Source organism: Dicentrarchus labrax, unplaced genomic scaffold, assembly GCF_905237075.1.
Source record: "Dicentrarchus labrax unplaced genomic scaffold, dlabrax2021, whole genome shotgun sequence".
Lineage (NCBI taxonomy): Eukaryota > Metazoa > Chordata > Actinopteri > Moronidae > Dicentrarchus > Dicentrarchus labrax.
In genome coordinates, this window is record NW_026136711.1 from 18,799,715 (window position 1) to 18,825,230 (window position 25,516).

Sequence of the window (25,516 nt, forward strand, 5' to 3'; positions counted from 1 at the left end):
AAATACAAGAGCAGGAGACACATTTTTGATATTAAAAATATTTCCATTTTCCATCTTCTTTTCTAAGGTTTATTATTCTATTATCTTATAGAATAAATTAATTCACTTCAATACTCATCGATAATTATTTTCTCTTGTTTTTATTTGCATATTTGGTGTAACATAACAGAAAGTAGTCAAGTTGCGTTACTTTAATTTTAAGAGGTAATTAGGCTCAGGCTGCATTTTTGGCGGGTTGTGGTCGCGGTGACGTCGTTATCGTCAAGGGAAGTGGGAGGGGCTTGTCGGGCAGCAGGAGGCCGGTGTCAGCAGCGACCGTCAGAGCCGAGCTGAGCCGAACTGAGCCGCGGAGGAAACTGTCGCTGTTCAGGGGCCGACGAGCGACTGAAACTTCACTGCCAAGATGTCGGACGAGGAACAAGAGCAGACCGTAGCCGAGGATCTGGTGGTCACCAAGTACAAGATGGGCGGTGACATTGCCAACCGTGAGTTAACGTTATTAGTTTTAAACGTGTAGCCGTTGGTGACCGTTGGAGATGAACGGCTGTTTTCGGCCTGTCGTGCAGTCAGCTAACGTTGGTTTCCCCTCACAGCAGCAGCAGCAGCAGCAGCGGCAGCAGCAGCGGCCATGTGGTTTACATGCGAGGCACACAACTGGATAGCTAGCTAACGTTAGCGGGCAGCTGTCTGTCAGCTGTCTGTCTGTCTGTCTGTCTGTGTGTCTGTCTGTCTGTGTAACCAACGTGGGCTGCTAACCACCGGTGGTCCGGTACAGTCAGCTGAACATTAACTTTACAGACAGATAAGCAGGCAGCCACAGATGTGAAAGCCACTTTAACATGAAGTTACACGTTCACGGTTGCCTTTCCTCTTGAGTTCACCAGGCAGAACTAGTTTGTCTTTTAACTTTTAATTAAGTTATCCGTTCAGTTGACATGTTGATATACAGGAATAACGTTAATGTGAGGCGCTTTACATATGACAGCTATCGTTATCTTCTCTGTGCATTTGCAGACCCAGTGTTTATTTAGCTGCAAATAAAGGATGACTTATTTGTTTGAAATTAGGAGTGGTAACGTTAGATATTGACAAAATCCTGTGTCACAGAATAATGTAATCTCTATGCTACAATATGTGTTGTAAAATGCACTTTTAGAAACTGTTTATAGATAAAATAATGCATAGTCATATGTGTTTTTGGCTAATCCAGCACACTAAATTCTTTATAAACCAAGTTTTCGTATTGATGCCTAAATTGTACAAACATCTACATCACCCAACCATATTTAAAATCGTAAGTTTACTTTGCACAGTATAACCTTGAGTCGGGCAATATTGACAGAATCAAACTATCACAGTACTTCAGAGTTAGTTCCCTGACGCTTAATGTTGTTAAACTAGGAGTTGGTTGTTGAGGTCTCTCTGTTAAAAAACAAATGGATGATATCTGCTCTCATATCACAGTGTCAGTACTATATCAGTGCATCTGCCTGATGGTCCTTCTTATGCTCCTCTTAATCGTTTGCTGTTTGTCTCACCCAGAGGCTCTTCATCTGGTCGTGGAAACAGCCAAGCCCGGGGTGTCAGTGCTGAGTCTCTGTGAGAAGGGGGATGCCTACATCATGGCTGAGACTGGGAAGGTCTTCAAGAAGGAAAAGGAGATGAAGAAAGGTGAGGCAAAGACGATGCTAGTGAGTCTTGAAATTCTGGTGAACTGTGGTGGACCCATCAAGAAGAGTGTAGATGCAGTCATGTTGAGAGTGTGTTTGTGTGCGAGTCCACCACACCTTGATTAGCTTTAATAACAACTAATATGGTGACAGAGTATGACAGTGTAAGTTTATTAGGTGATCCAAGAGTCACTCCCTCCATCCTTTGTATAGTGTTCTTGCTAAACCTGTGGATGATTTCCAAATGAAGACTTGGTGGTTCTCTTTTCCCTCTTCTAGGCATTGCCTTCCCCACCAGCGTCTCAGTCAATAACTGTGTTTGCCACTTCTCTCCCCTGAAGAGTGACCCTGACTACACACTTAAAGATGGGGATCTGGTCAAAATGTAGGCACCACGCTCTGCAATAATGTCACCCCCTCTTCTCCCACGTGTGTCTTGAGTCTCCCAGTGTGTTCTCCTCCCTTCTTTTCATGTGATATCTGGCTTGTATGTGAGGGTTTTCACTTTGCTGTTGACTGTCTGCTTCATCAGTGAGGTCTTGTTGTCCTGTCTGTCCTGTGTGGCAAACGACAAGTAAGGTTGGACATTTTCAGAACGGGTCGATATGTTGGATTTTTAGCTTTGATCCATCTGCTAAATCCAATTTATCTAAATATTCTAATGCAATGTTATGCTTTGAAAAATGAAGTCAACTCATCTTAGTTGTTGTGTTGCCACGTTTGTCTTCGTCCTCTGTAATGTCTTTTGTGCTGTGTGTGGATTTGCAATGTTTTAAATATGTTTGCTACGGCTCCTGGTGATGTGGTTACACACACACAAGGTTTGTATGTTTCACTCACTCTAGCCAAACCTTCTGGCTGGGCATGTCTGTTCAATTTATTATAGTCTGTAATGCTGCTCCCTTGAATGCACAATAAGTCCTTCACTGTACTTCAGCTGATGTACAGCCAAAACAAATTCACCTTGGACTATACCTTCCATTTAATGGAAATTCAATTGTTTTATGTTTGTATGACCTTATTCGTTATTGTTTAGGCTTTATTAGACTAATTTTCCAAAGTGGAGGATAGTTGACATTTGGTCCTTCCTGTGTTGGTATGATTGATTTGTTCCTCTGTCAACATTAGTAATCTAGACAGCTGGCTGGCAGTTAAACTTGCAGTGAATTTGACACATGATGAATTTAATTGATTTTATTGTTATTTCATACTCTAATCTCTTTTATTCTTATTTTGTGTAGAGATCTAGGGGTTCATGTTGACGGCTTCATTGCCAATGTTGCTCACAGCTTTGTGGTGGGAGCCAGTAAGGTGAGGGCATTTCTTGAAACACTGCTTTAATCCCAGTTTTGAGTCATTTCATTAGAGAACACCTTTAATTCCTCTTGTCGCTGTGTCTTATTCCTGCAGGAGAACCCCATCACAGGTCGGAAAGCTGATGTAATGAAAGCAGCCCATCTGTGTGCAGAAGCAGCTCTTCGCCTCGTTAAACCTGGTAACCAGGTACATGTAACCTCTTCCTCACAGTCTTCTCCATGTCAGCGATAAGAGTCTCCTCTCTTAGGCACTGCAGATCCTACCAATAGTCCTGCTCTGCTGCTCTTTGCTCTTCTATACATTCACCAGATTAAAAAAACAGATCATATAATTGGCCATAGCTTGAATAAAAGCCTAAATGAATAGTTGCCTTCAGACTGCATTTCAGCTGCTAGCGTTTTGCATTTTTAAGTGCAGTTAGTGAGAGTGTATTTTGCATGTGAAAGTAATGCATTTCCTGTGTCTCTCAGAACACTCAAGTGACAGAAGCCTGGAACAAGATCGCTCAGTCGTTCAAATGCACACCAATCGAGGGTGAGTGCCTCAGTAACGTTTGTGTGTCTCATGGAAAAGGCATTCGGGGCAACCATGAGAGCTTACTCTTCAGAAACTCTTCAGATTTATTTGCATAATAGGAAGATAATGACTTTTATGAATTCATAACATGCATGTGGATGTTTTCATTGAAATGGTAAAAATGTTTCCTGTTTTTAATATCAGTTTGTCTCCCTGGCTCTGTGTGTTAAAGGTATGCTGTCTCATCAGCTAAAGCAACATGTCATAGATGGAGAGAAGACCATCATTCAGAACCCGACAGACCAGCAAAGGTATATTCAGTGAGGATGGGAAGGAAATGTGAAGTGTTCTGTGGGTGTTTTTGAATTGTAGTAAACCATCCTCACATTTTGTGTCCATTTACACAAACGGAGTGTAAATGATGGATAATGCTTGCATGTATTTATAAGTAGTGGGATTCAGTCCAAAGGAATTTCAAATATTTCACTAAATATTCATCTGTTCATTCTGTCGCACTAGTTTTTATTTTTTCCCATAGAAATAAATACCAACAGCACATAAACTTAAGATTTTTTTTCTAAGCGTCTGATTGTTTTGAACATGAATAATATCATTTGAATGTCACACATTTGGTTACTGTACATGAAATCTGCTGTATATCTGTCAACCCTCACACATACATACAACCAAGTTGTGTGTAAAGCTTTTATGCACTGAAGTCACCTACAGTTCAAAGCTGTTTTGACACATTACTGTTTTTCTTATTCTTGAATATAACCCTAATGAGTGTAAACTTGACCACATGAAGTTTCTCTCACCCATATCACAAAAATACACATTTCTCACATATCCCTATCTCGCCAGGCTTTAAGTTTCAGTTTGATGTGAAGTTTTCTGAGCTCTGCTTGAGACTTGCGCCACAGCCCCATTATAATGTAGAAATGAATGGAATTTGGTCTGTGGTGTTGAAACCAAACCAACCTCAATTACATTTGGAAACACTCGACAGTAAACTGTCTAGTGGTACTGTAGTAGTTAAAACTATTCAGTGAGATCTGTGGCTTTAAATACTATCTTGAGTGTTTATATCTACCTTGACAATGAACTTATGCTATTATTAGAATATGTTACTCATCTTTTTTACTCACTTACATTCATTATCAGGAAGGACCACGAGAAGGCGGAGTTTGAAGTACACGAAGTCTATGCTGTGGATGTCTTGATTAGCACCGGAGAAGGGAAGGTCAGTGACCTCTTTTGTCTCGCTTCATTACCCATAACTGCAGAAAGTTTCTGCTTCTGCTGTAGCTAATTACTTTACTGTAAAGACAGTCATTGTTTTTACTCACCATCATTTCCAAATAGGCCAGAGATGGAGGTTTGAGGACCACCATTTACAAGAGGGACCCCAGTAAGCAGTACGGCTTAAAGATGAAAACTTCTCGTACATTCTTCAGCGAAGTGGAACGCCGCTTTGATGCCATGCCCTTTACTCTCAGGTATGAACACTGCACAGTACATATAGCTACAAATATACATAGTCCACTAACCTGCTGAAAGTTTAAATAGATTGACAGCAAGTTGAACATTAGTATACTTGCTGGCTTAAGCACTTAAAACCACCATTAAATTTTTTTCCATCAGGGCATTCGAGGATGAGGCCAAAGCCCGTCTGGGTGTGGTTGAGTGTGCCAAACATGAATTGCTACAGCCCTTCAGTGTGCTACAAGAGAAAGAGGGTGAGTGTTTATGTCCCTTTTTATTATGTTGTTGTTTTTTTTTTTAACAGCTTTCACTTTTTATTTACCAACCCCCTCCGTCGGTGTCTTTGTTCCCAGGAGAGTGTGTAGCTCAGTTTAAGTTCACAGTGCTGCTGATGGCCAACGGGCCTCACAGAATCACCAACGGACCCTTCGATCCAGAGCTCTACAAGTCAGAGCATGAAGTTCAGGATGCAGAGCTAAAGGTAAAGATTGTGACTTACATGGAGCTCCTTTATCACACAGAATCTGGCTTCTTTACATTCGACTCTCTTTATACTGAAATGTCTCTCTTCTTCCGTAGACTTTACTACAGAGCTCCGCAAGCCGTAAAACACAGAAGAAAAAGAAAAAGAAGGTAAATTACTTATAACAATGAATTGTGGGAGTGATGCACAGCTTACTTGTCTTACCTTCAACAAAGCTAGTTCAATTACCTCCTTGTTTTTGTGTCTCAGAGAATACATATTGGGTGTAATGTTAACCCCATTTACTGACCTGTACCTCCCTTTTCCGATCCTGCAGGCCTCAAAGACAGCAGAAAATGCAACCGGACAGCCAACTGAGGACACAGAAGCCGTAGAATAAATAAATACTGCCTTTCCACACATGCAAGACCCCAAAGAGAAGCAAGAGAAAACATGACAAATTGCCCCAAACACTCTGCCCATTACACACATAATAGAAGTGAGTTCATAAATTAAATTGATGAATTCATAAGAACTTTGGGATTAAATGTATATTTAAAGATCCAACATGGATTCTTAACCCTTTACTGCATTAATTGGAAGTACCATGGAAAGAGTGTTGCTTTTCTTTCCTAATTAAAATAAAGAGTATTTGAAAATACTTTTACATCTTTGTAAAGACTTGTTGCCAAATGGTAAGTGTGTGTGACTGGTGCCTGTTTCTTAAATTTCATGCTTGTATTGCTGAAAGTAAAACTGACGCTTACAGTGGGCATTTATGGGAGTGGTAGTCTGTATTTTTGACATCCAGCTGCTGGTGAAAGATAATTTTATGATACCGGTTCATAAACTCGGTTCCCTTCTTTGAGGCATTGTGTAGCCGAGGCCATTGTAGATTCTCCTGTTGCTTTAATTGGGATGGTTTGACTGAACTGTCATGTTGTTTCCATTTGGCAACAAAGTTATAAAACGTTATCTAAACTTGTTTATATGTAAACAAACATTTATAGTAAAAAGAAAGATCCAGATATTTTATTGGAAGGTTTAGGAGCACTTCGTCAACTCTTAAGTGAGAATCATGAGGGATGTTGATGAGTTTAGTCATCCAGTAGCTTGTGAGCTTTCATTAAATCTTTTTTTAATTACACCACGCAGTAAAGGGTTAAATTATAAATTTGTCTCACTCATGAAATGACACATAAAATGTAACACAGCTGACAGTAAATGACAGTAATTACAGGGATTTTAATGTAATCGATGGCGTTTTGCATCAGAGTTGATGTAGCGAAGGTTTACGGTTGCTTCTGTCATCAAGACTTCACCACATTTATGGCTGAAATTACAACGTTTTAACCACACTAGATTTTTTTAAAGCAATAATCAGCGCAGAAGAAGACTGGAATATTTTTAAGTGTAGGAGCAACAAACACAATTTTCAGCTTGACTTTAGGGAACAAAACTGCCACATTTACTGCCATTCCCCTCGAATTTTATGAAAACAGAAATCTATACGTTCCAAATTTTGAAAACCTTTTTTTATTAGCGACACCTCTGACTTCCTTTACTACATCTTCAGTCTCGTGAAGCATGAAAATGAGGCTGTTAAAGCTTAAAACAGTTTTGTTGGGTGTCTTCAGTGGAGTTGGACCAGTAAGAGATCATTTTGTTGTCTGATTTTCATTTCGAAGTCTGGGACAATGTTGAGAAAAATAAAAACCTGCTTTGTAGCTCAGTAAGTGGGCAATGGAACTTTACATCTAATAAAATAAACATTTTCATACATTTCTGTTTTTCTGTCAATATTATTCTCAAACTCAAGTATTGGAAATGTAATGCAATGAAATATGACTGCCTGCATATTTAAGTCTTAACAGTAAGGTCTGAAGTTTATAAATTGTGGTGGTGTCCTCATTGGTGTTGAAGGACAAAAAATGAGTCAGCATCAGTGAGACTGGCCAATACAATATATATAATAGATCATTTGTGGACAATCATATAGATAGATAGATAGATAGATAGATAGATTTATCCTGAGGGAAATTCAAGCATCCAGTAGCAGCATACAAACATAAATCAGACATACATTAAACATACATTCATACATTAAAATCAACCTATAGCACAGTAGCCATTCATTAAATTGGATAAATTCAGCTTTTGCAGAGGAATAAAAATATGTTCCGAGAGAGAAAATAAACCAGAAAAATAGAAATGAAACATGTGCAGGTAAGTTAAGTGTTTATAGGTTAATGTAAACTATGTGCAATTAAAATGAGGCTGTCGACCGATGAATGAAAGTCACAGCATTTAGCAGAGGTAGTGTAGATGGAGTCAGTGCAGATGGAGGAGGAAATTGTCCTATTATCTATTGTCCTCGTTGCCTTGACTAAGAGCTGTTGTACAGTCTGATGGCCAGGGGGACGAAAGAGTTTTTAAGTCATCAGAGATTTTTCTAGCCCTTTCTTATCTCTGGCTGTATTGGGTGCATTCGATATTTACATGTATGATTTTTTTGCATCAGTGTAATTTAGTATTTTGATTTTGTGATTATTTATCTTGCTGTATTTGACAAAAACTGACATTTCTGCCTGGTTACTTGATTTATTTTTCCAACTAATTGACTCTATCATGATAGATATTGATAACACAATATTGAATTAAATATACCACGATAGAGGATTTAACCTATATTGCTCTCTCCTAAGCATCAGGATTTTGCATAAATCCATTTTAAGTTATTCTATGATCAGTCAGAAAGAACAAATTAGTCTGAAGATTTGATTGATTAAACAAGAAAATCTAATTTCAAGGTAAGTTTAGTAACTACTGGAGCTTTTGACCATATCACCCAATCCTCATCAGCAGAATATGGTTGCTCAATTGCTCGTCATCTGCTAATGAAGACTGTGTGATAAACTACTAAATGTACCTCGGTAGCTTCAAGGTCAAGAATTTACTTTATCTGCTATAAAATAACACCCCAGTTGATTTTTATATTACGATTTGGAAATCAAATAAAAATAAAACATAGCCAGTGCGGTGTTTTAAAATCAGTTCTCCAAGGCCAAAGCTACACATGAGTCCCCAGCAGAAATGAGTATGTTAATTGCTTTCTGTGTGCTAATTATTAGGATTATTGTTTTGAGTTGGTTCAGTATTTATAGATGTAAACATAATAGAGACTATAGACTAGAATAGAATATAGAATATAGACTAGCTTTCATTAAAAGTTAGATATTACATTGAACCGCCTGCCAGAGTCCTTTTGAGCAGAGAAGACAAAAAAAACTACACTTCCCAGTGACGTAAGAAAAACACAGTTGGCGCTAGAACGTGACGTCACCGCCTGTATAAATCCCGCCCTCTTCCGTCGTCACATCCTCTTTCCGTTGCTCTCCTCGCTCCGAGGTGAGGAAAACTGCGTCTCTGATAACTGAATCCGAAATAATCACTGAGTTTTACAAATCATCCGCAGTCACCAATAACTTTATTTGTTCCCTTTTCACAGAAACTTCTCCACACGATGAGAGCCAAGGTAAGTTCACCAGCCTGAATCAGTATTTTACTGTTTTCTGTCTTCTTCCTGTTGTAGTCAATGCTGCTAGCTAGCCTCTGAACAACACCCCTCCTGCGCTGCTTCACATTGTCTGTTGCTTTAAAGAGTTCCTCTTATTCTTTATGTATTTATCCTCCCCTTATTCAAACTAACAGCTTAAAACGTAAACTCAAGCCGTCATTTATATTTTAAAACGCGTTAAATACTGGTGTTATTATAGGAGGGCCCTCTTTGGTGCATGCTATGTTAACAGTGGTTGACCACTGAGTGCAGGTAGCTGTATGGTGAATGTATGCTCTCTAATGTCTTCAGTACCAGTGTTAGTTTGTAATGTGCCTGTCAATATTTATTCCTGTACTGTAGCATGCTGCCTGTAACGTACTCAATGAGTGGTAGTGCACACATGGCCCATTGTACTGTAATTACTGCTCACTAATGAATATCTTTGTTTTCCAGTGGAGGAAGAAGCGTATGCGCAGGTAAACATTGATCCACTTTACTTTGTAAAATTACTAGTTGCTTGAAATTGAGTTGGAAACTGATGCTGTTAGAGAAACAGTTGTGGTACATGTGCCACAGTGTAGATAGACACTGTTGCACGTGTATCCTAAAAGCATTACAGACCTCCAGTATACTGCAGTCCAGCACTGGATCAGTCTCTAAAGACACACAGAAATTCTTGTGCTATAATCAATGAGGGCTATCTCCTATTGAGACATTCAAATATATTATAGCCATTATCAGCAGTGTTTTGAACATGCTGTTCGGTGACACTCAAACTCAGTTGACTGTATTTAAATGCCCATCTGTAGTTTACTGTGAGTGTTAATAAAAGTAGGACAGGAGCCTTTTCTATAATTGTGAACCAAGACATGTTAATGGACCCATGTTCTAAGTATCTGTTGTCCATTAAAATATCCATTAATGGGTGAATAGTGGCTCAAAGTTTTAAACAACCATGCTTTTTAAAATGGTCCGGCTCTCATTTGCTACTCGGTTCCCTGACATGTGTCTGAAATGCAACCTTCAGCTCTTTTGAGAATTGGTCTTGATATACCAGAATCAATAACTATGACCAGAAGGCAGTTTAGGGCTCTCGAGAGAACTCAGATGTTGATCAATACCTGAATGTAGTGCCCCAGTTGCACTTTATAAATTGGCTATTAAAGCCTTAAATTATGAGGTCATAGCTTAAGGATGAATTTTGTCAAGATGTAAGGGGCATTACAGTGAACGTCTGTGGGGTTTCTATTGGTCCAGATGTCAGCGCTCTTTATTGGGACTTGAGCAGCAAACTTGTGTTTCTGTTCATTTCTGATTTTTATTATTTTTCTCAACAGGCTGAAGCGTAAAAGGAGAAAGATGAGGCAGAGGTCAAAGTAAGCCCTCATCCCCGCCAGCTGTGATCCCGTCAGAGCCTCTCTAGATTGACTCATGTGGCTGAAGTGGAGCCTCTTTTGTGGAACAACGGCCTAAAACCTGATTTCAGATGACTGTGTGTCTCATGGAGCCCGCTGTGAACGTCTGACTGGAAGAGGCGAAGACGCTGGACAGATCTCAACATCAGAACTACAGCTGCCTTGTTCATGGACCATAATACATACGTTTACCAACAACTGTCATTTGGTGTATTGAACAATAAATGAACACTGTTAAAAGTTTATCACAAGTTTCAGCCTCTTGATTATGTCTGTTACAAGATTAGTCTGTAGTCTTGGATATTAAATGAATGTATTGATTGCGCAACATGGAGCACAAAGTCATGTATAATGTAGCTCTGGTTTTGTGAGTTGGTGTGAACATAAATTGTAGCAGCATGTAAAACTACTTATGGACCACAAACTGACTGCAAAGGAGTTAAATATAGATGAGGTCAACTAATGTGGTTTCTTTAACATTAGTGTTTAAAGGGCAGGTGACTCCTAACATTAAAAAAAATACGGAAAAACTGATCAGCAAGCTTGAAATCCAGAACAAGTCACTATTGAGCTACTCTATATATTTGCCATAGGCACAAGTTCAATGGCTTTAGAGAAGTGTTTTTGGTCTGAAGCAGATTTCAGCCCTACATTATTGGACATGTTAACATCAGTAACCTGTTGCTCTACTGCACATAAAACAGAGGTGGTGTTGAATGTCACACACATCCTTAACAGGTTCAGAGTGCAGCGCAGTGTCAGCCTTCCCTTTTATACTAAAGCTGAGAACAGATGAAGCTCAGGCACAAAGGTGGCATTTAAACACCCCTTTAATAGCAACATGACTTTGTGTGTCTGGAGAAAAAGTCATGATTGACTCTCTCAAACATGTTTAAATCCAAGAATCTCTCAGTATTTTAACAGCAACCTTATCACTGAGATACAACTCTTAGAAATAAAGCAGGCACAGCTCAAACAGGGTCTTTGTGGGACTCACAAGAAGAAGTTAAACTGAAGGTCACAGCAACTTGTTTTCTGACATTTTGCCATCTTTTGTCGACTCCAGTTTATACTGCTGTATTGATCTGGTTCAATAGTTCTTTAAGATTGTTTAGTTGCAGTAAAAGTGCCACAAATAAACTGATCAAATTCTCATACATGATCTCATAAATCATAAATGATCAAATCATTTGACATAGAGCTGAGATCCATTTAAATCCTTCAACGTTTTCACATTGATGTAAAATACTCTATTACAAGTAAAAGTACTATAAAAGAAGTATTATCAGAAAAAAGTATAACAAGTAAAATAACTGGTTCTGCAGTAAACTGGTCCCTGTGACTATTAGTTTTGTTTTGTAAAATATTTGTCTTTAATGTAAAATCTTACTTTGTAACTAAAGCTGACAGATTAATGTATGGGAGTAAAATGTGCAATGTCCTCTGAAACGTAGTGGAATAGAAGTAATGCAAGTAAACTGCAAGTTCCTCACAATTATACCTAAGTACAGTAAATATACTTAGTTACTTGCCACCACATATCTTAAATCTGTGTGTGTGTGTGTGTGTGTGTGTGTGTGTGTGTGTGTGTGTGTGTGTGTGTGTGTGTGAGTTTACTGAATTTAAGACTGTGTCACACTTTTGGTTGTGATTAATATCAACAGTTACATTCAGTGGAGTAAGAAATATTCAGATCCTTTTCTTACCTCCTGCCTTTAGACTTTGACTTTTATCAGCAAGATTTACTTTGAGTATAAAAAAGTAGTGATTAATCGAACATAAGGGTATCTAATCTGCAAAGTAACTACAGCTATAACTGTAACTAGTAGCTGTCAGATAAATAGAGTAGATCTGGAGGGTCAACAGTGGTCACGCCTAAAAAACACCCCAGTCTGGTGTCAAATGCAATCAGAATTAACACATTCATTTAGATGAATAAATCAATCAATGAATTAAAGATAATGTGTTAAAAATGGAAATGAAGACATATAATCGAATGATCTGTTATGGCCACATTTTAGACTGAGTAATAAATAGGCTTCAGTTCAATGACAAATTTATATTCAGAAAAAGGTCAATTTATTGATTTCTAATGCCACCTTTAGATATTTATATTCAATACTTCACTAATGTAAAAAAAAAAAGTAATGTTTTTGAGTTAAAATATCTTTATTTGGGGGCTGTTCCAAGCAAATATTGAAACGTGATTGTTGGTGATTAAATTATTAATAATTTACTTCTGCCACCTCTTGAAGTCTCTTTGCCACAATCATAATTATTTCTCTAGATCTCCAGGGGAAGGAGGGGAAAAACAGAGCTTACTTGAATTTTAAAATGTCGGGATTTCAAAGTGGGGCATGACATAAAAAACACTGGGAGCCAGAAACAGAAATCATTTCAGTGGATTAATTGATCTGCATAATTGAGCCCATTGGTAGTCGCGACAGTCCGCCAGGGGGCGCTCGGGACCCGCCTGGATGCTGCACAGTGAAGACACCGTAGAATAAGAGTTAGTATTGTAAACACAAGGATATGGCTGACGAGAGGGGTGGAGGTGAAGACAACATTAACGACAACATGGGGAACCAGTTACAGCTTTTACCAGGTAACAGTTGAAGTCACCAAACGACTGGTCGGTGTTTCACCGGAAGAGCGTTTACCTGTCCACCCTGCTAACAGCTAACAGCTAACAGCTAACTAACATTTGTCCACAACAGGCCACTGTCAGGGATCACATCCTGAGCGAACCTCTGCTTCTTTCACTTTCTCTTCGTTTTATACCATCAGAGTGACTTATTAAGATGATATATGTGCAGCTGCGGTCTGTTTAGGAGACACTGAAAGAGCTGACTAGCCTCACTGTGAGCCTTTTTGCTCTCTGTGCCATGACAGACAATGAGGAAGAGGAGGAGGAAGATGACATGGAGACTGAAGACCGAGACAGTGAGGAGGCAGAGAAACCCAACATCATCACCTTTGACCCCAGTCTGCCCACATCGCATGCAGTGAGTGAAGCCACAGATTTCTTTCCTCAGATAATGTCTCTCTGCAGGTTTAGTACCATCCATCTGTATATTTACCCTCCCAGTGTTTTTGCTGTATTTGCTGTATTGTCAGTTATCTGCAGCCGTTGTGGTCATGTTGCGTTGTGTTGACACTGTCCCCTGTGGTGGCAGTACCTGGGTTCAGACATGGAGGAGTTTCACGGCCGCACAGTCCATGATGACGACAGCTGTCAGACCATCCCTGTGCTGCCACACACAGCTGTGATGCTGGTGCCGGGTCAGACGCTGCCTCTGCAGCTCTTCAGGCCACAGGAGGTCAGCATGATGCGGAGCGTCATCCAGAGAGACCGCACCTTTGCTGTGCTTGCACACAGGTATTAAATGACTCTGTATGCATTGGTAATCATCACGGACTCGACACATCTGATAAATGGAGAGCATCTTTTTGTTTGGTCTGTCAGTTAAAGGGACACCCCGCTGGTTTTACACCACTGAGGTTTACTAGTCACAAGGAGTTCGATGTAGCCGATAAAAACAGTTGCATAATGTTTTCTATGACACTTGAAGAGTGTTTTAAAGTCTGACAAAATAATCCTGATCATATCACAAGCTTGGCTTGAGCCTGGAGACTTCAGTTTAATAACAGAAAGCCTGTTTTACAAACAAGGGGCATGGAGTTTGAAATATCTGGGCATTTACCAGAGTTGGTTGGGAGTTCTAATAAAAAGCTGCTTTCAAGTTGCATTATGGGAAAAGCAGGAGCCACTGTTTTTGGAGCTTGCCCCGAATGATGGACTAAAATATATCTGCCTTGGATTTCTTTTTAAATGTCCCTTGTGAGTCCTTCAAACCTTATAGAAGTACGACACTAAATCACTGGAGCATCCTTTGAGATTAATAGTGGTGTTTCATTTCATATCTGTCTTAGCAGCGATGCAGGGGAGCCGGAGGCAGAGTTTGGGACAACGGCTGAAATCTATGCATACCGAGAGGAGCAGGAGTACGGCATTGAAACTGTCAAAGTGAAAGCTGTGGGGAGGCAGAGATTCAAGGTTCATGAGATAAGAACTCAAGCAGACGGGTAAGTTGAATTGCCCCATAAACCATTACACCAAAGGTTAGGACTCAATGCTTGTGCACATTTGAATGAGAGCTGTCCTTTATGAGACATAAACATTGTGCCTCCATTGTTCTCACAAGGAGTAAGACGACGGTTGTAGGAGTCAGAGCTGGTTAACATCGCAGTTATTCCTACTGATTCAAACAGGGATAAGCCAAATGTAATAATCTGGTATTAACTAACTGATGATAAGATATCCAGCACCACTTTGGACTAGGACTGCAGATCAATGGAGGAGACTCATCTACAGTGTGTGTGTGTGTGCGTGTGTGTATACCCTCCTTAACAGCTTTTACATTCATTTGTATTGACAAAATAGATAAATATTTAATTTCCCTCTCAGGTGATAGAAACCAAGAAATCTAATTTGAAGCATATTTTTTTGTGATGTGATTCATACTTACTCATTTCTTGAGGCCCATTATACATTATTTTGAGGATTTTTCTAAATGACTTTGGTGGTGCTCTCATAGTTCACAGCTAGAGGGCAGACTGACTCTATTCACTGTCGTCTTCAAAGCATAAACTGAAAACATCACAGTCAGTGTCCATTGATTGTATTTGTGCAGTGAGACTGTTGCTACTGTAAACACACACCTTCGGGTTTTTGTACAAGGTTTTTCTGCTAATATACTCTAATACTAATACTTGAGAGGGTTTAGTTTGTTTTTAATCATCACAAGAAAATGCAAAGCCCAGCCTTGGTGCAGTGAAGCATCTATGGAAAAATGCTGCCTATTTAACTGGTCATACTATAGATCATGTCCATTTACATCCTCCACTGTTCAGGAAATCACTGAGGTTTACTGTCGATAAAACTGAGTCTTCATAAAGACACATTTCCCTTTTTCTCTAGTTGCTGTTGCTGTAATGCACATTAATTGGTTGCCATAATCCTGTTGACCTCTTGTTGTACTGCAAGTGACCCCAGAAAGCACAGAATGGAAGTTATCACTCACTTAAATGGGCTGTTGTGCCCTCTGAGGTGATATGTACTAAATATTGATAAAGTGTTTGCTGTTTATCTCAGTGCAGTTCTCCTCCTCTCTCGAGCATCTCTAAAACATTTTATGAATGTTCAGCCTGGGAGTTCTGATCACTAAACCTGCCACAGAAACAAACATTTGGAAATTCAGTGCCACGTCCGTCATTTTATGCCAGCAGTTTGTGCACTAAATAGATAGAAATTAAACATTGCCTGTTGTCTTTTGGCAGGAGCGAACTGTATGCCATTTTAGGTTTACAATTATATAATTTATTGTTAGACCCGACAGTGTTTTTTTATTGCTCATGTGGTGTTGCTTTGTGAATGTTTGTTTGTCTGAGCTCCAAGTTCATGGAGTTTGCCTCGGGTGAGAAGCTGAAGGAATATTTCTCATTGCTGGCAGAGAAAATGTACAGACAGCACTGTTTATGATCACCTCAGATTTACAAACATCCTGTCATACATCTGATGACATTCAGCCAGCACACCATTTGTTTAATCTGTTATTCATCTGCTCGGTTTCACTCGTCTACTCTTGATCTCTTTCCCTCCTCATTGGTCTCTCCCCCCCCCCACCGCCCAACCTATGTCATTCTCTCCCTTTGTTTCTCTCCTTAGGATCAGACAAGCCAAAGTACAAATCCTTCCAGAACGAATCCTTCCAGATCCCCTCTCTGCCGTGCAGCTAACACCCCTCTCCAGGCTCCACATGCACCCCTCCTCCAAACCCTCCACCCAGAGCTGCAAACAGGCCCAGTGCTGGTGGAGTAACTACCAACAGGTCAGACGTACAAACACTTACACGCAACATACATGTGCAGCAATTGCAATGACCTACATAAACGCAAAAGACCCTCAGACCATCTATGTAGTTATTGTTAATGCCTGTTACCAGGGCGGATTCCCCTTGAAATCAATGAAACGAGGCGGTAGAAACACCAGCACTTTTGTCCACAAGAGACACCAGATGCTTAAGATTATTTCTATTACTTATTAATCTACAGATTATTTCCTTGTTTGTAAAAAAAAATACATCAGAAAATAGTGAAAAATGTCCATCCTGGTTACGCAGAGTCAAAGGTGACTTTGTGTTTGTGAAGTGTTTGACCAACAGTCAGTCAGACACTCAGTTTATTTAGAGAAGGAAATGCAGCAAATCTTCACATTGGAGAATCTGGTGCTGAAATTTTTGTCTGAAAAATTTGATCAATTAAATCAATCAATCAGCACAACTGCTGATTTAATTTTCTTTCGTTTGAGTAATTTGTTAATCCGCTAATCGTTGCAACTCTAATTAAAAAAAAGTATGCAAATATTTTCAACAAAAACACAGAGTTAAAAACAGTACAGTACAGGCAAAGTCATGACACGCCCTGCTCTTGTGATTGACTCGTACTCATTGCCTTCATTGGATTGGTTGGTTACGAGGAATGAGATCGGTTTGGGTTAGGGTAAGACAGTCAGAGGCCGGTCTTCACATCGCCATCTTGGGGAAATAAATCACGTTCAGTACTTAGCCAAGCATGATATCTTAGAGTGCACATGGCTTTACATTTTCTTTATAATGTTTAAAGATAGCAGAACAGTAACAATGTCACGTAGTCGTCTGTATTGTATGTAAGTATGTTGAAGGTTGCTATGGTAATTTGAACCTTAGAAAAGTTAATGTGGCATTTAAAAAAATAATAATATTTTAACAAACTTTATGCTTAATGTTAATCTTACAACACACAATAATATTTTAGACAGCAGTGTCCTTCCAACTTTGTGGGAAAGGCCCTTTTGCAACAGGTAACTTTATGCATTGTCATATACGGGTATAATGTTTGGATGTCCACATACTCTTGGCCATATTCTGTTTGTGCAGTAATAGCAATATGATAAGAGAAGAGAAATTGTATGGATGTTTGGGTACTTCAGTAATCATAATGTGAAGATTTAACTCATTAATGGTGTGTCTGGTGTTCATCACAGAGGAAGTTTCACTGTGCCAGTCTGACGCCATGGCCACCCTGGGTCTACGCACTCTACGACTCTGTGAGTACTGCAGCCCGTGTGCCCTGCTTGGAATTTTCTCTATACATAAACATCACATAGGAGTGAATGTAAACCAAACCAATCTGCTTCCTGTTTATCACTTTGCAGGAGTCTCTCATGAACAGAGTGAAGAAACAGCTCCATGAATGGGACGAGAATCTGAAGGATGACTCTCTCCCTACGAACGCCGTAGGTCAGCCTCTGTTCAGTGTATTACAGATGTACTGCAGACGCGTACACACATGTGCACGTACGTCTTTTCGGTTTGTGTACTTTGTGCTTTCTTTCCTTCCTTCCTTTCATCCCTCTCTTTCCCTTCTATCTGGTTTCTGTCAGACTTCTCCTACAGAGTGGCGGCTTGTCTGCCCATAGACGACGCTCTGCGGCTCCAGCTGCTGAAGATCGGCAGTGCCATCCAGAGACTTCGCTGTGAGCTGGACATCATGGACCGGGTAAGGAAAGGTCACCTATAACCCCTTTTCTCTGCCCAACCACCTCAGCCTCTCTCCTCTGCCCCTGCAGTCACAGCCATCATTTCCCTCATAGTGTGATAAGATCTGATGTTCCTACTTGTGTTGTACTACGCAGACTGTGTCTGTTTCCCCCTCTGATGTTCTTTGTTATATTTAACCATGCCTGTCAGGGGCTGACAGATGTGTTGTTGCTGCAAAATTTCAGTCCAGAGTTCGCAGTCAAAAGTGTTTAGAAATCATTTAGTGTAAACAAAGATTGTTTGATTTTATCGCTGGTAACAATGAACTTTAATAGATCTGTAGTAAACACACTGAAGACATTAGCTGTTTGTCATATTTAATCTGTGAGACATATTTGGGTGGTGGATATTTATTAACAAAACAACGTCATTCAGACAGCAGAACATTGTTGTTAATGTGTGTGCGTGTGTGTGTGTGTGTGTGTGTGCGTGTGTGTGTGTGTGTGTGTGTGTGTGTATACATACACATATATTATATATATATATATATATATATATGTATATATATATACATACTGGTGTAATGTATGTGCGTGTGTTAGTAGAGAGGTGAGATAGTTCAGATACTTGCCTGTCTCACCTCTCTACTAACATCCATATTATGATATAAACAGACCAAACGGTTTGGCCTCTGTCTTCTCTGCTTACTTGACTGCTTCATGTCAAGACCCTAAAATCTTTTCCAACCACTTTGTCGTTTCAAAAGGGGAAATTTACTCTCTTCATTTGGTATGATATTGTTTATTTTTGCACACCTTGCTCCCAGTCATCGTAACAACAAATGCAACTTGAGAACAAGATACCTGATGAAGAACATGAAGAAAGAACTAAGCAGGACATCTTTGGGAACTTGCAGTACTTAGTGTTTGTGAACTACCTCTTTTATGTGCTTAAGATGGTAAAATACTTCATGCACAACAACAAAACTAATACATGCATTTTTAAAAAGGGTATCAAACCCCCCGAAATGACCAAAAAAACACAGCAGAGTGATTTTAATAAAACTGAAATTACAAGCTCTTAGCGTGTAGTACTACTGTGGCATCACCAGAAACTGTAAAGCTGTGCCCGCCTATTATCTGCTTTTTGTCCTCCTGTGTGATTGATGATAATGATCCTCCTTTATGTCTCTCATTGGTCACACTGAAGTCCTGAACTTTTGTCATCCAGCTCTCTTCTGGAAGCATGAATGATGGGGCGGGTTATAGTAGCATCCTCAGTGAGCCTCAACGATGAGAACACTTTTCATTGAGAGTTTTTGACAAGTATTATGTATACATCTTTTTAACATGTTATTACCTCTCCTCCTCAGTGCACATCACTTTGCTGTAAGCAGTGCCAGGACACTGAAATCACCACAAAAAATGAGATCTTCAGGTGAGGACTTATTTTATTTTATTTTTTTAAAGACAGGTCAGAGTTTTTTTGTTCCAGTTTGTTTTGTTTTTGTTTACATGCCCACATAGGTATTTTTGCATATTGTACCTTGGTTATTACGGCTGCTTTTCAGTGTTAATACAAACGTCAAGAGACTTGACGTTTGTATTAACAATATTACACTTCTTCATCCATCTGGCAGGGTAACCAAAACAGGGAGCTGAAATTGTCTGAAAGCTGCATATAGTCCAGTCAACAGCACCAGCAACCCTTTTTATCATTCATCATTCTGTAGTAACATCAAAGATATCTAATTATTTCACAGAAAGATTAAATTGTTGTTTTATTATAGAACAAAATAAGTCATGCTTGTAGCAGTTTGGGATAATGTAAAAAAACACATTAACACAGTCTGATGCTGGAAGAAATCTGCGACTATTTATAATTTATTTTTTTGTATGTACCTACGTCAAAGTAATTACTGTAAGTATTGACACATCAAAGTAGACACAGGTTTGACTGCATCTGCAGTCTGGGGTTACATCATGAACATAAGTGGCCCTGCTCCGCACCTCCACACACACACACACACACACACACACACACACACACACACACACACACACTCATATACTCTTATGTAATGTCATTTTCTAACTGTTGATGATGTGTGATAGTTAATGTGTTTGTCTAAGAGTGACACACAAATCCTTTAACACCAATGAAACTGTCCAGACCCTCACTGTATGTGCATTATTTGATTTGTCTGAGGACAACCACATAATCCGAGTGAATGAGTGATTATGTGTTTAATATGATTTCTGAAGTTAGAGACATTCAGAAGTCCCTAACTTTTAAACCACACTTCCTTCAGACTAACAAACCTGCGGATGTAGCTAATGCATTTCCAATTAGAGCCCTAAGGAGTACAGGAGTACAGGACATTGCTACTTCACAAACTGACTCAACTGATTGATTGTATTTTAAAGTTATGTTTTTGTGTTTGTCTTGTGGTTTTGTATTTCCATAATTACTACACTCAGAGAACACTAGACTCATGTGAAGCCAGGGATGAAACATTTTGATGAACCCAGAATTTTTACATTAGTTTTATCTGAAGTTGTTTAAACCTGAATTGACCTTTTTGCCACTAAAGGTCATCTCTACAAGCTATAAACACAACAATGACATATTATCACTTCATAAAGTTGATGGGGTGAAGGTGTTAGCAAACAGTTATTTACACATCCAGCAGATTTTGATTATCAGTCATATTTCTGACCACATGATGAATAATGTTTACTCTCCTTTTAGCTCTGTTATGCTGGCAACAAACAGGCTGACATTGGATTTATGCCTGTGGCAGCTGGAAAAGTAAAGTCGTGTGTCATAAAACCAAAAAAATGCTAAAACTTTAAACAGAGCTGAGGGGAACTGCAGATCAAGTTATAGTCATCTGTGGGTTTATCACTACGAGCCAACTCGTTACACATACTGATTCCATCCATTGTTAAATATAAAAATTTAAGATTAAGATTAAAAAACACTTCCACACTAAATCCTAATTTGAAATATATATTCTGCATCCTATTCTGAAATATATAATGCTTATTCTAAGTAAACGACTTTTCACACACAGTTCACAATTTACACATTTTATGTACAAAATCCACCTGTTGTGTTAACAAGATTTCAAGGTTTGTGGATTTGAGCATTGCTTGGTTGTGATGAACTCTGCTGGGTTCAGAGAGGCTGCAGAATTTAATGTACAATTTAGGTATTTTTAATGCAGTTTGGCTCCCTTTCTACCTTTTATGGCATTTCTAATCAGCCTGTTTTACTCTGTCTTTGAAAGGACTATTCTGATGTTTTGTTTTCTGGGTGAACCGTCGTAATCACTACTGACAACATATCCCACCTGCGTCTTCTCTCCCTGCAGCCTGTCTCTGTACGGACCCATGGCTGCGTACGTCAACCCTCATGGATACGTCCATGAAACCCTGACTGTCTACAAAGCCAACAACCTCAACCTGGTCGGCAGGCCATCCACACTGCACAGCTGGTTTCCAGGGTAACTCTGCTATACTCATGGCATTTAGCTCACTCTCCTCCCTTTGATTATTGAATAAGATGACACAAAACGCACATAAATTGACTCAGACCACTCACTGTGCCTCTCAGTGCTTTCATAAATGCATCTTTCTTAATAAATGTGAGATATACCACTGACAAATGGCACCAGACCTCTTGAACACGCTTTAAAACCATATTTGGTTTAGCAGCGATCCGTTGTGACGCTGCCCAGTGCCTGAAATTAGAAACCTTTGGCTTTACCATGTCACATCATAATCAATAGTGTATAATTCTTTTAACCAATGGGTAATCTCTTGTTAGTGATCTGGGGTCGTTGTATGACACCGGGCTTCTGTAGAGAGCAGCAGGGGGCGTGAGACCTGCCAGAAGCTGTCTGTGTCAAATCAAACTGATCTGCTAATAACATGGGACCTAGTTTCATTTACTGTTACATTCTGCATTTGTTCCAGTCTGAAGTTTATTGTTCTCTCACTAGTGGAAGTTTGTCTTTTAAGAAATTTTAAGAGATCTGACAAGTAGAAGAAGATACTGTAAATGTGTATCACTGATATGGACTGTGAGATATTTGGTTTATGGTGTAGTGTGTCATAGGTGTCAACTCATCCACAGATTCAGACCAGAGTAAACAAACTATACTTTGACCTTACAGAGTATTTGATACTCAAAAGTGTTTCTTTCACTGAAACCTTTCATTTTAAAGTTCCGCTGCACTCAAAAACGTGCTTTACTTACTGTTACTCTAATGCTTGAGCTTCGCTGTATGTGCAGAGTTTTACACTAGAAGGCTGTTTTCACATTCATCTGCCGCTCACATTAAATTTGAGGATTTTGTTACTTCACAAGTAGTTTTTGAAGACAGTCACGGTGAACTATGCAGTAACTTACACAAATGTGACGAGGAAACTTGAATCCTCCAGAGCACAAACACTGAGACTTTGAAGTAGGAGACGTCTCTAACTTTTGAAATGAGCAATATTTGCATATTAGATTCAATCACAGTGATTTAACTGTTGGAAAAACTTTATAATTTACATATGATTGTTTGATCTTGAAAATGTTGTCCTCTTCCTTCTCCCTCAGGTACGCCTGGACAATTGCTCAGTGCCGAACCTGCGGCTCTCACATGGGTTGGAAGTTCACAGCCACCAAGAAGGACTTGTCTCCACCTCGTTTCTGGGGTCTGACCCGTTCAGCTATGCTCCCCCGTATCCCCCAGGGCGAAGGGGACGATGGGAGAGAGGGCTCTCGTCTCTTCTGCCTGTGACGTCGGACCATCATTGCCCTGAAGAAAGAAAAAAAAAAAACCCCTGCAAACCTCCCAAGCCTGGATCTTTAGGCACTCTGTCTGTGATTACTTTTAGTAATCAGTGCATCACACACCACCTGTCACCCCTGGCAGCAAATCCATCATATTAGTGGAAAGGTCATTCAGCCTTTAAATGGCACTCTAAGAGCAAATAAGAACAAGGAGGTCATGATTGTTCTTAAAGGTTCTTGAAATGCAGAAGCAGCAGAGAGACAACTTGGTGTGATGAAGTGAGAAAGAAATAGAGAATAACAGATTGAGTCCATAACACGTGGTAACACCCTCGCATGCAGCTCCCTGATCTACACCCCTGTCCTGCTGATTTCTTGGTAGCTGCAGACACACACAGACACACACAAAAGCTTAATGTATACTCTTTTCCTCTGTATGACAGAGTGTGTGACTGCATGTAGTCGAGATAGAGACATTTTTGGCAAGCAGTTAATCTTTAATCTGTTGTAAAATCAACCAGTTGATATAAATTCACTTAGCATTCAGATCCTTTGGGGGTCTCTCAGATATGTTTTCTGGTGTTCAGCTGCTATAGATCAGTGGAGGAAACTGCTTGAATCCAAGTCCACTCATGTATGTCGTGTAGATCTGTCATTATAGGTGTGATAGTTTGAATCTTGGAATTAAATTGGATGTATTTTTGTATGCAGGAAGATTGGAAAGTAATTTAACATACCCATCCATGTGTGGAGACACGTGCTATTTATTATCACGACAGTTTTTTATGTAATAAACAAAAAGCTGAGGTGACAATAACGATAATGTGTATTATACTTGATATAATCGGTGTCTGTTTTGTACTCAGCAAAGGCTCATTGTCCCGTCAGATAATGTGCTTCAGGAAACAAGCGTTATCTCTGGTTGCACGAGTGAAAACTGTTCTTCAGAGCTCATTAGCACAGAGAGCGAGAGGAGCCACTGACCCTTCTTCATTTAGTTTGTTCATGTTGTGTGGCATGTGAAAATGGTGTGCCTACGCCCCAGCTCAGTGTCTTTTGATAAGTCTGACGACTCAGTGAACAGACAGGAGTAAAAAAAAAGATTGCAAATGACAAAGTGATGATGAGATTTAGATTTAGTTGTTGAAAGTTTTGTTAGTATTCTCTTTGGTTTGTAGTTTCACAGTTTTCAAGATTTTACTTGCGATTTTGTTGCAAGGAGCTGGCTCATGTTTGTATAAATGTAACTGTAAATAAGAGGCAGTTAGAGCATTTGTTGTGTAATATAACCGGTGAATCTGACTCTTATTTCTCATATCTTTTCATGTCACAGAGAATTGTTAGGAAATACTATTTTCATCAGTAAGCAAAGTATTTGATCGCAATAAGAAATCGTCTGGATTGTGAAGATGTTGGTCTGTCTAATTAAATGTTTTCTGATATTTTCTTAAAGGAATAGTTTGACATTTTTTTTTTTTTTTTTTTTTTTGCCAGGCTAGTTATTCCTGTTTCCAGTCTTTATGCTAAGCTAAGCTAACCGGCTGGTGGATGTAGCTTCATATTTACTGTACAGATATGGGAGTGCTATCTCAATCTTCTCACATAATCTTTGGCTTTAAAGCAAATTAGTGTACTTTTCAAAATGTCAAAATTACTCTTTAAATGGCTTTCAATTTAAAAACTTGTTACAAATTATTCTTTTGGCCTAAGCAAGGTGTCATATGGGTGTACAGGTCTGAGTTGTGTCCACACTTACTGAGAAAATAACTTGACTTTGTGATTTCATGCATAGTTTGTTTTGAATTAGTGTTTTAATTTACCTTCATATTCATGTGGTTTTCCATTAAAAGAGTACTCCACCGATTTAGCATTGCACTCCTATCACATTGTCAGATTCACGATGGACAAGAAAAAAAGAGATATCTTCTTTTTTTATTCCACACATTCTTCTCTGCCATCTACCACCCTTGCCAATTCGGTTGGAGATTCAGGTGTGCTATGCTAAGAGTGGCTCAATGTAACCTCCAGCAGAGATCAGGAGCAATTATTATTTTAATTTTCAAACTTGTAGTCTACAGACCCAAACACTGACTCAATTGACATCACTTGACGAAATTTATTAGAAGGCTTTACACAATTATTTTTCACATATGCAGTAGTACTCCTTAAAATCTTTAAACAGACCTTGCCGATCTGGAAAATTGGTGAAGTTCCTCTTCAAGAATCAAAATGAGCGCTTCCTCAGAAATGTGTCTACATTTTTTTTTTTTAATCACCTTTAGATTTTTAATCTTTTACTTGGGCCGTTTTATATCATATTATCATATCATTTTATTTCATTAAGGAGAGGATGAGAATGTGAGTAGAATCTAAAATGCCTTTTTCATTATATTCTCTGTCATATCAGTGATTAAGTATTCGGCAGGCTGTCGGACCTTCATTCACCCCCAATAATCAAATGGATGCTTCACTGAAGAAATCAATGGCTTGATTCCAAAGAAGGTCTATGTTTGTTTTTCCATGAGATTCAGTGTACCACAGAGTAAAATAAACATGCACATATCCTGTGACTGTCTTCTGATTTACATATTTCAGTAGGACACTCGGGGTAGAGAGTGCATCAAGAGGCATCAGTTTGATACTTCAAACAACGTGTGTGTGTGTGTGTGTGTGTGTGTGTGTGTGTGTGTGTGTGTGTGTGTGTGTGTGTGTGTGTGTGTGTG

General features: G+C 39.2%; 2 protein-coding genes and 1 long non-coding RNA gene across 4 annotated transcripts; all 3 read left to right on the forward strand.

Moving 5' to 3' along the window:
• The first annotated feature begins 289 nt into the window (after positions 1–289).
• Positions 290–7,233, forward strand: pa2g4a (proliferation-associated 2G4, a). The gene is made up of 13 exons (XM_051415588.1): positions 290–485; positions 1,543–1,671; positions 1,950–2,055; positions 2,912–2,981; positions 3,081–3,173; positions 3,458–3,521; positions 3,736–3,814; positions 4,668–4,746; positions 4,869–5,002; positions 5,148–5,242; positions 5,342–5,469; positions 5,568–5,621; positions 5,789–7,233. Exons 1-13 carry the CDS (start codon positions 404–406, stop codon positions 5,849–5,851), a joined length of 1,176 nt encoding a protein of 391 aa, XP_051271548.1. The 5' UTR covers positions 290–403; the 3' UTR covers positions 5,852–7,233.
• A 1,544-nt stretch (positions 7,234–8,777) lies between these two features.
• On the forward strand, positions 8,778–10,670 carry LOC127372185 (uncharacterized). The gene is made up of 4 exons (XR_007886549.1): positions 8,778–8,859; positions 8,960–8,986; positions 9,464–9,486; positions 10,348–10,670. It is a non-coding gene; the product is annotated as an uncharacterized LOC127372185 (long non-coding RNA).
• Positions 10,671–12,901: 2,231 nt separating this feature from the next.
• On the forward strand, positions 12,902–25,360 carry crbn (cereblon). 2 transcript variants are annotated; one of them, XM_051415519.1, is made up of 11 exons: positions 12,902–13,030; positions 13,318–13,430; positions 13,602–13,804; positions 14,359–14,511; positions 16,154–16,316; positions 17,510–17,572; positions 17,681–17,765; positions 17,909–18,024; positions 19,378–19,442; positions 21,382–21,513; positions 22,617–25,360. In XM_051415519.1, the coding sequence occupies exons 1-11, from the start codon at positions 12,958–12,960 to the stop codon at positions 22,798–22,800; spliced, it is 1,350 nt and encodes a 449-aa protein (XP_051271479.1). In that variant the 5' UTR covers positions 12,902–12,957; the 3' UTR covers positions 22,801–25,360. The 2 variants fall into 2 exon arrangements, with proteins under 2 accessions (XP_051271479.1, XP_051271480.1); XM_051415520.1 differs by having other exon boundaries at positions 14,362–14,511.
• Positions 25,361–25,516: the final 156 nt, after the last annotated feature.

Bases quoted from the DNA above. Each gene is read 5' to 3' on its own strand.
- pa2g4a (XM_051415588.1), top strand. From the start codon at position 404: ATGTCGGACGAGGAACAAGAGCAGACCGTAGCCGAGGATCTGGTGGTC. The intron at 4,747-4,868 runs GTCAGTGACCTC...ATTTCCAAATAG, and splicing joins TTAGCACCGGAGAAGGGAAG to GCCAGAGATGGAGGTTTGAG. The intron at 5,243-5,341 runs GTGAGTGTTTAT...CTTTGTTCCCAG, and splicing joins TGTGCTACAAGAGAAAGAGG to GAGAGTGTGTAGCTCAGTTT.
- crbn (XM_051415519.1), top strand. From the start codon at position 12,958: ATGGCTGACGAGAGGGGTGGAGGTGAAGACAACATTAACGACAACATG. The intron at 13,031-13,317 runs GTAACAGTTGAA...GTGCCATGACAG, and splicing joins CCAGTTACAGCTTTTACCAG to ACAATGAGGAAGAGGAGGAG. The intron at 13,805-14,358 runs GTATTAAATGAC...TATCTGTCTTAG, and splicing joins TTTGCTGTGCTTGCACACAG to CAGCGATGCAGGGGAGCCGG.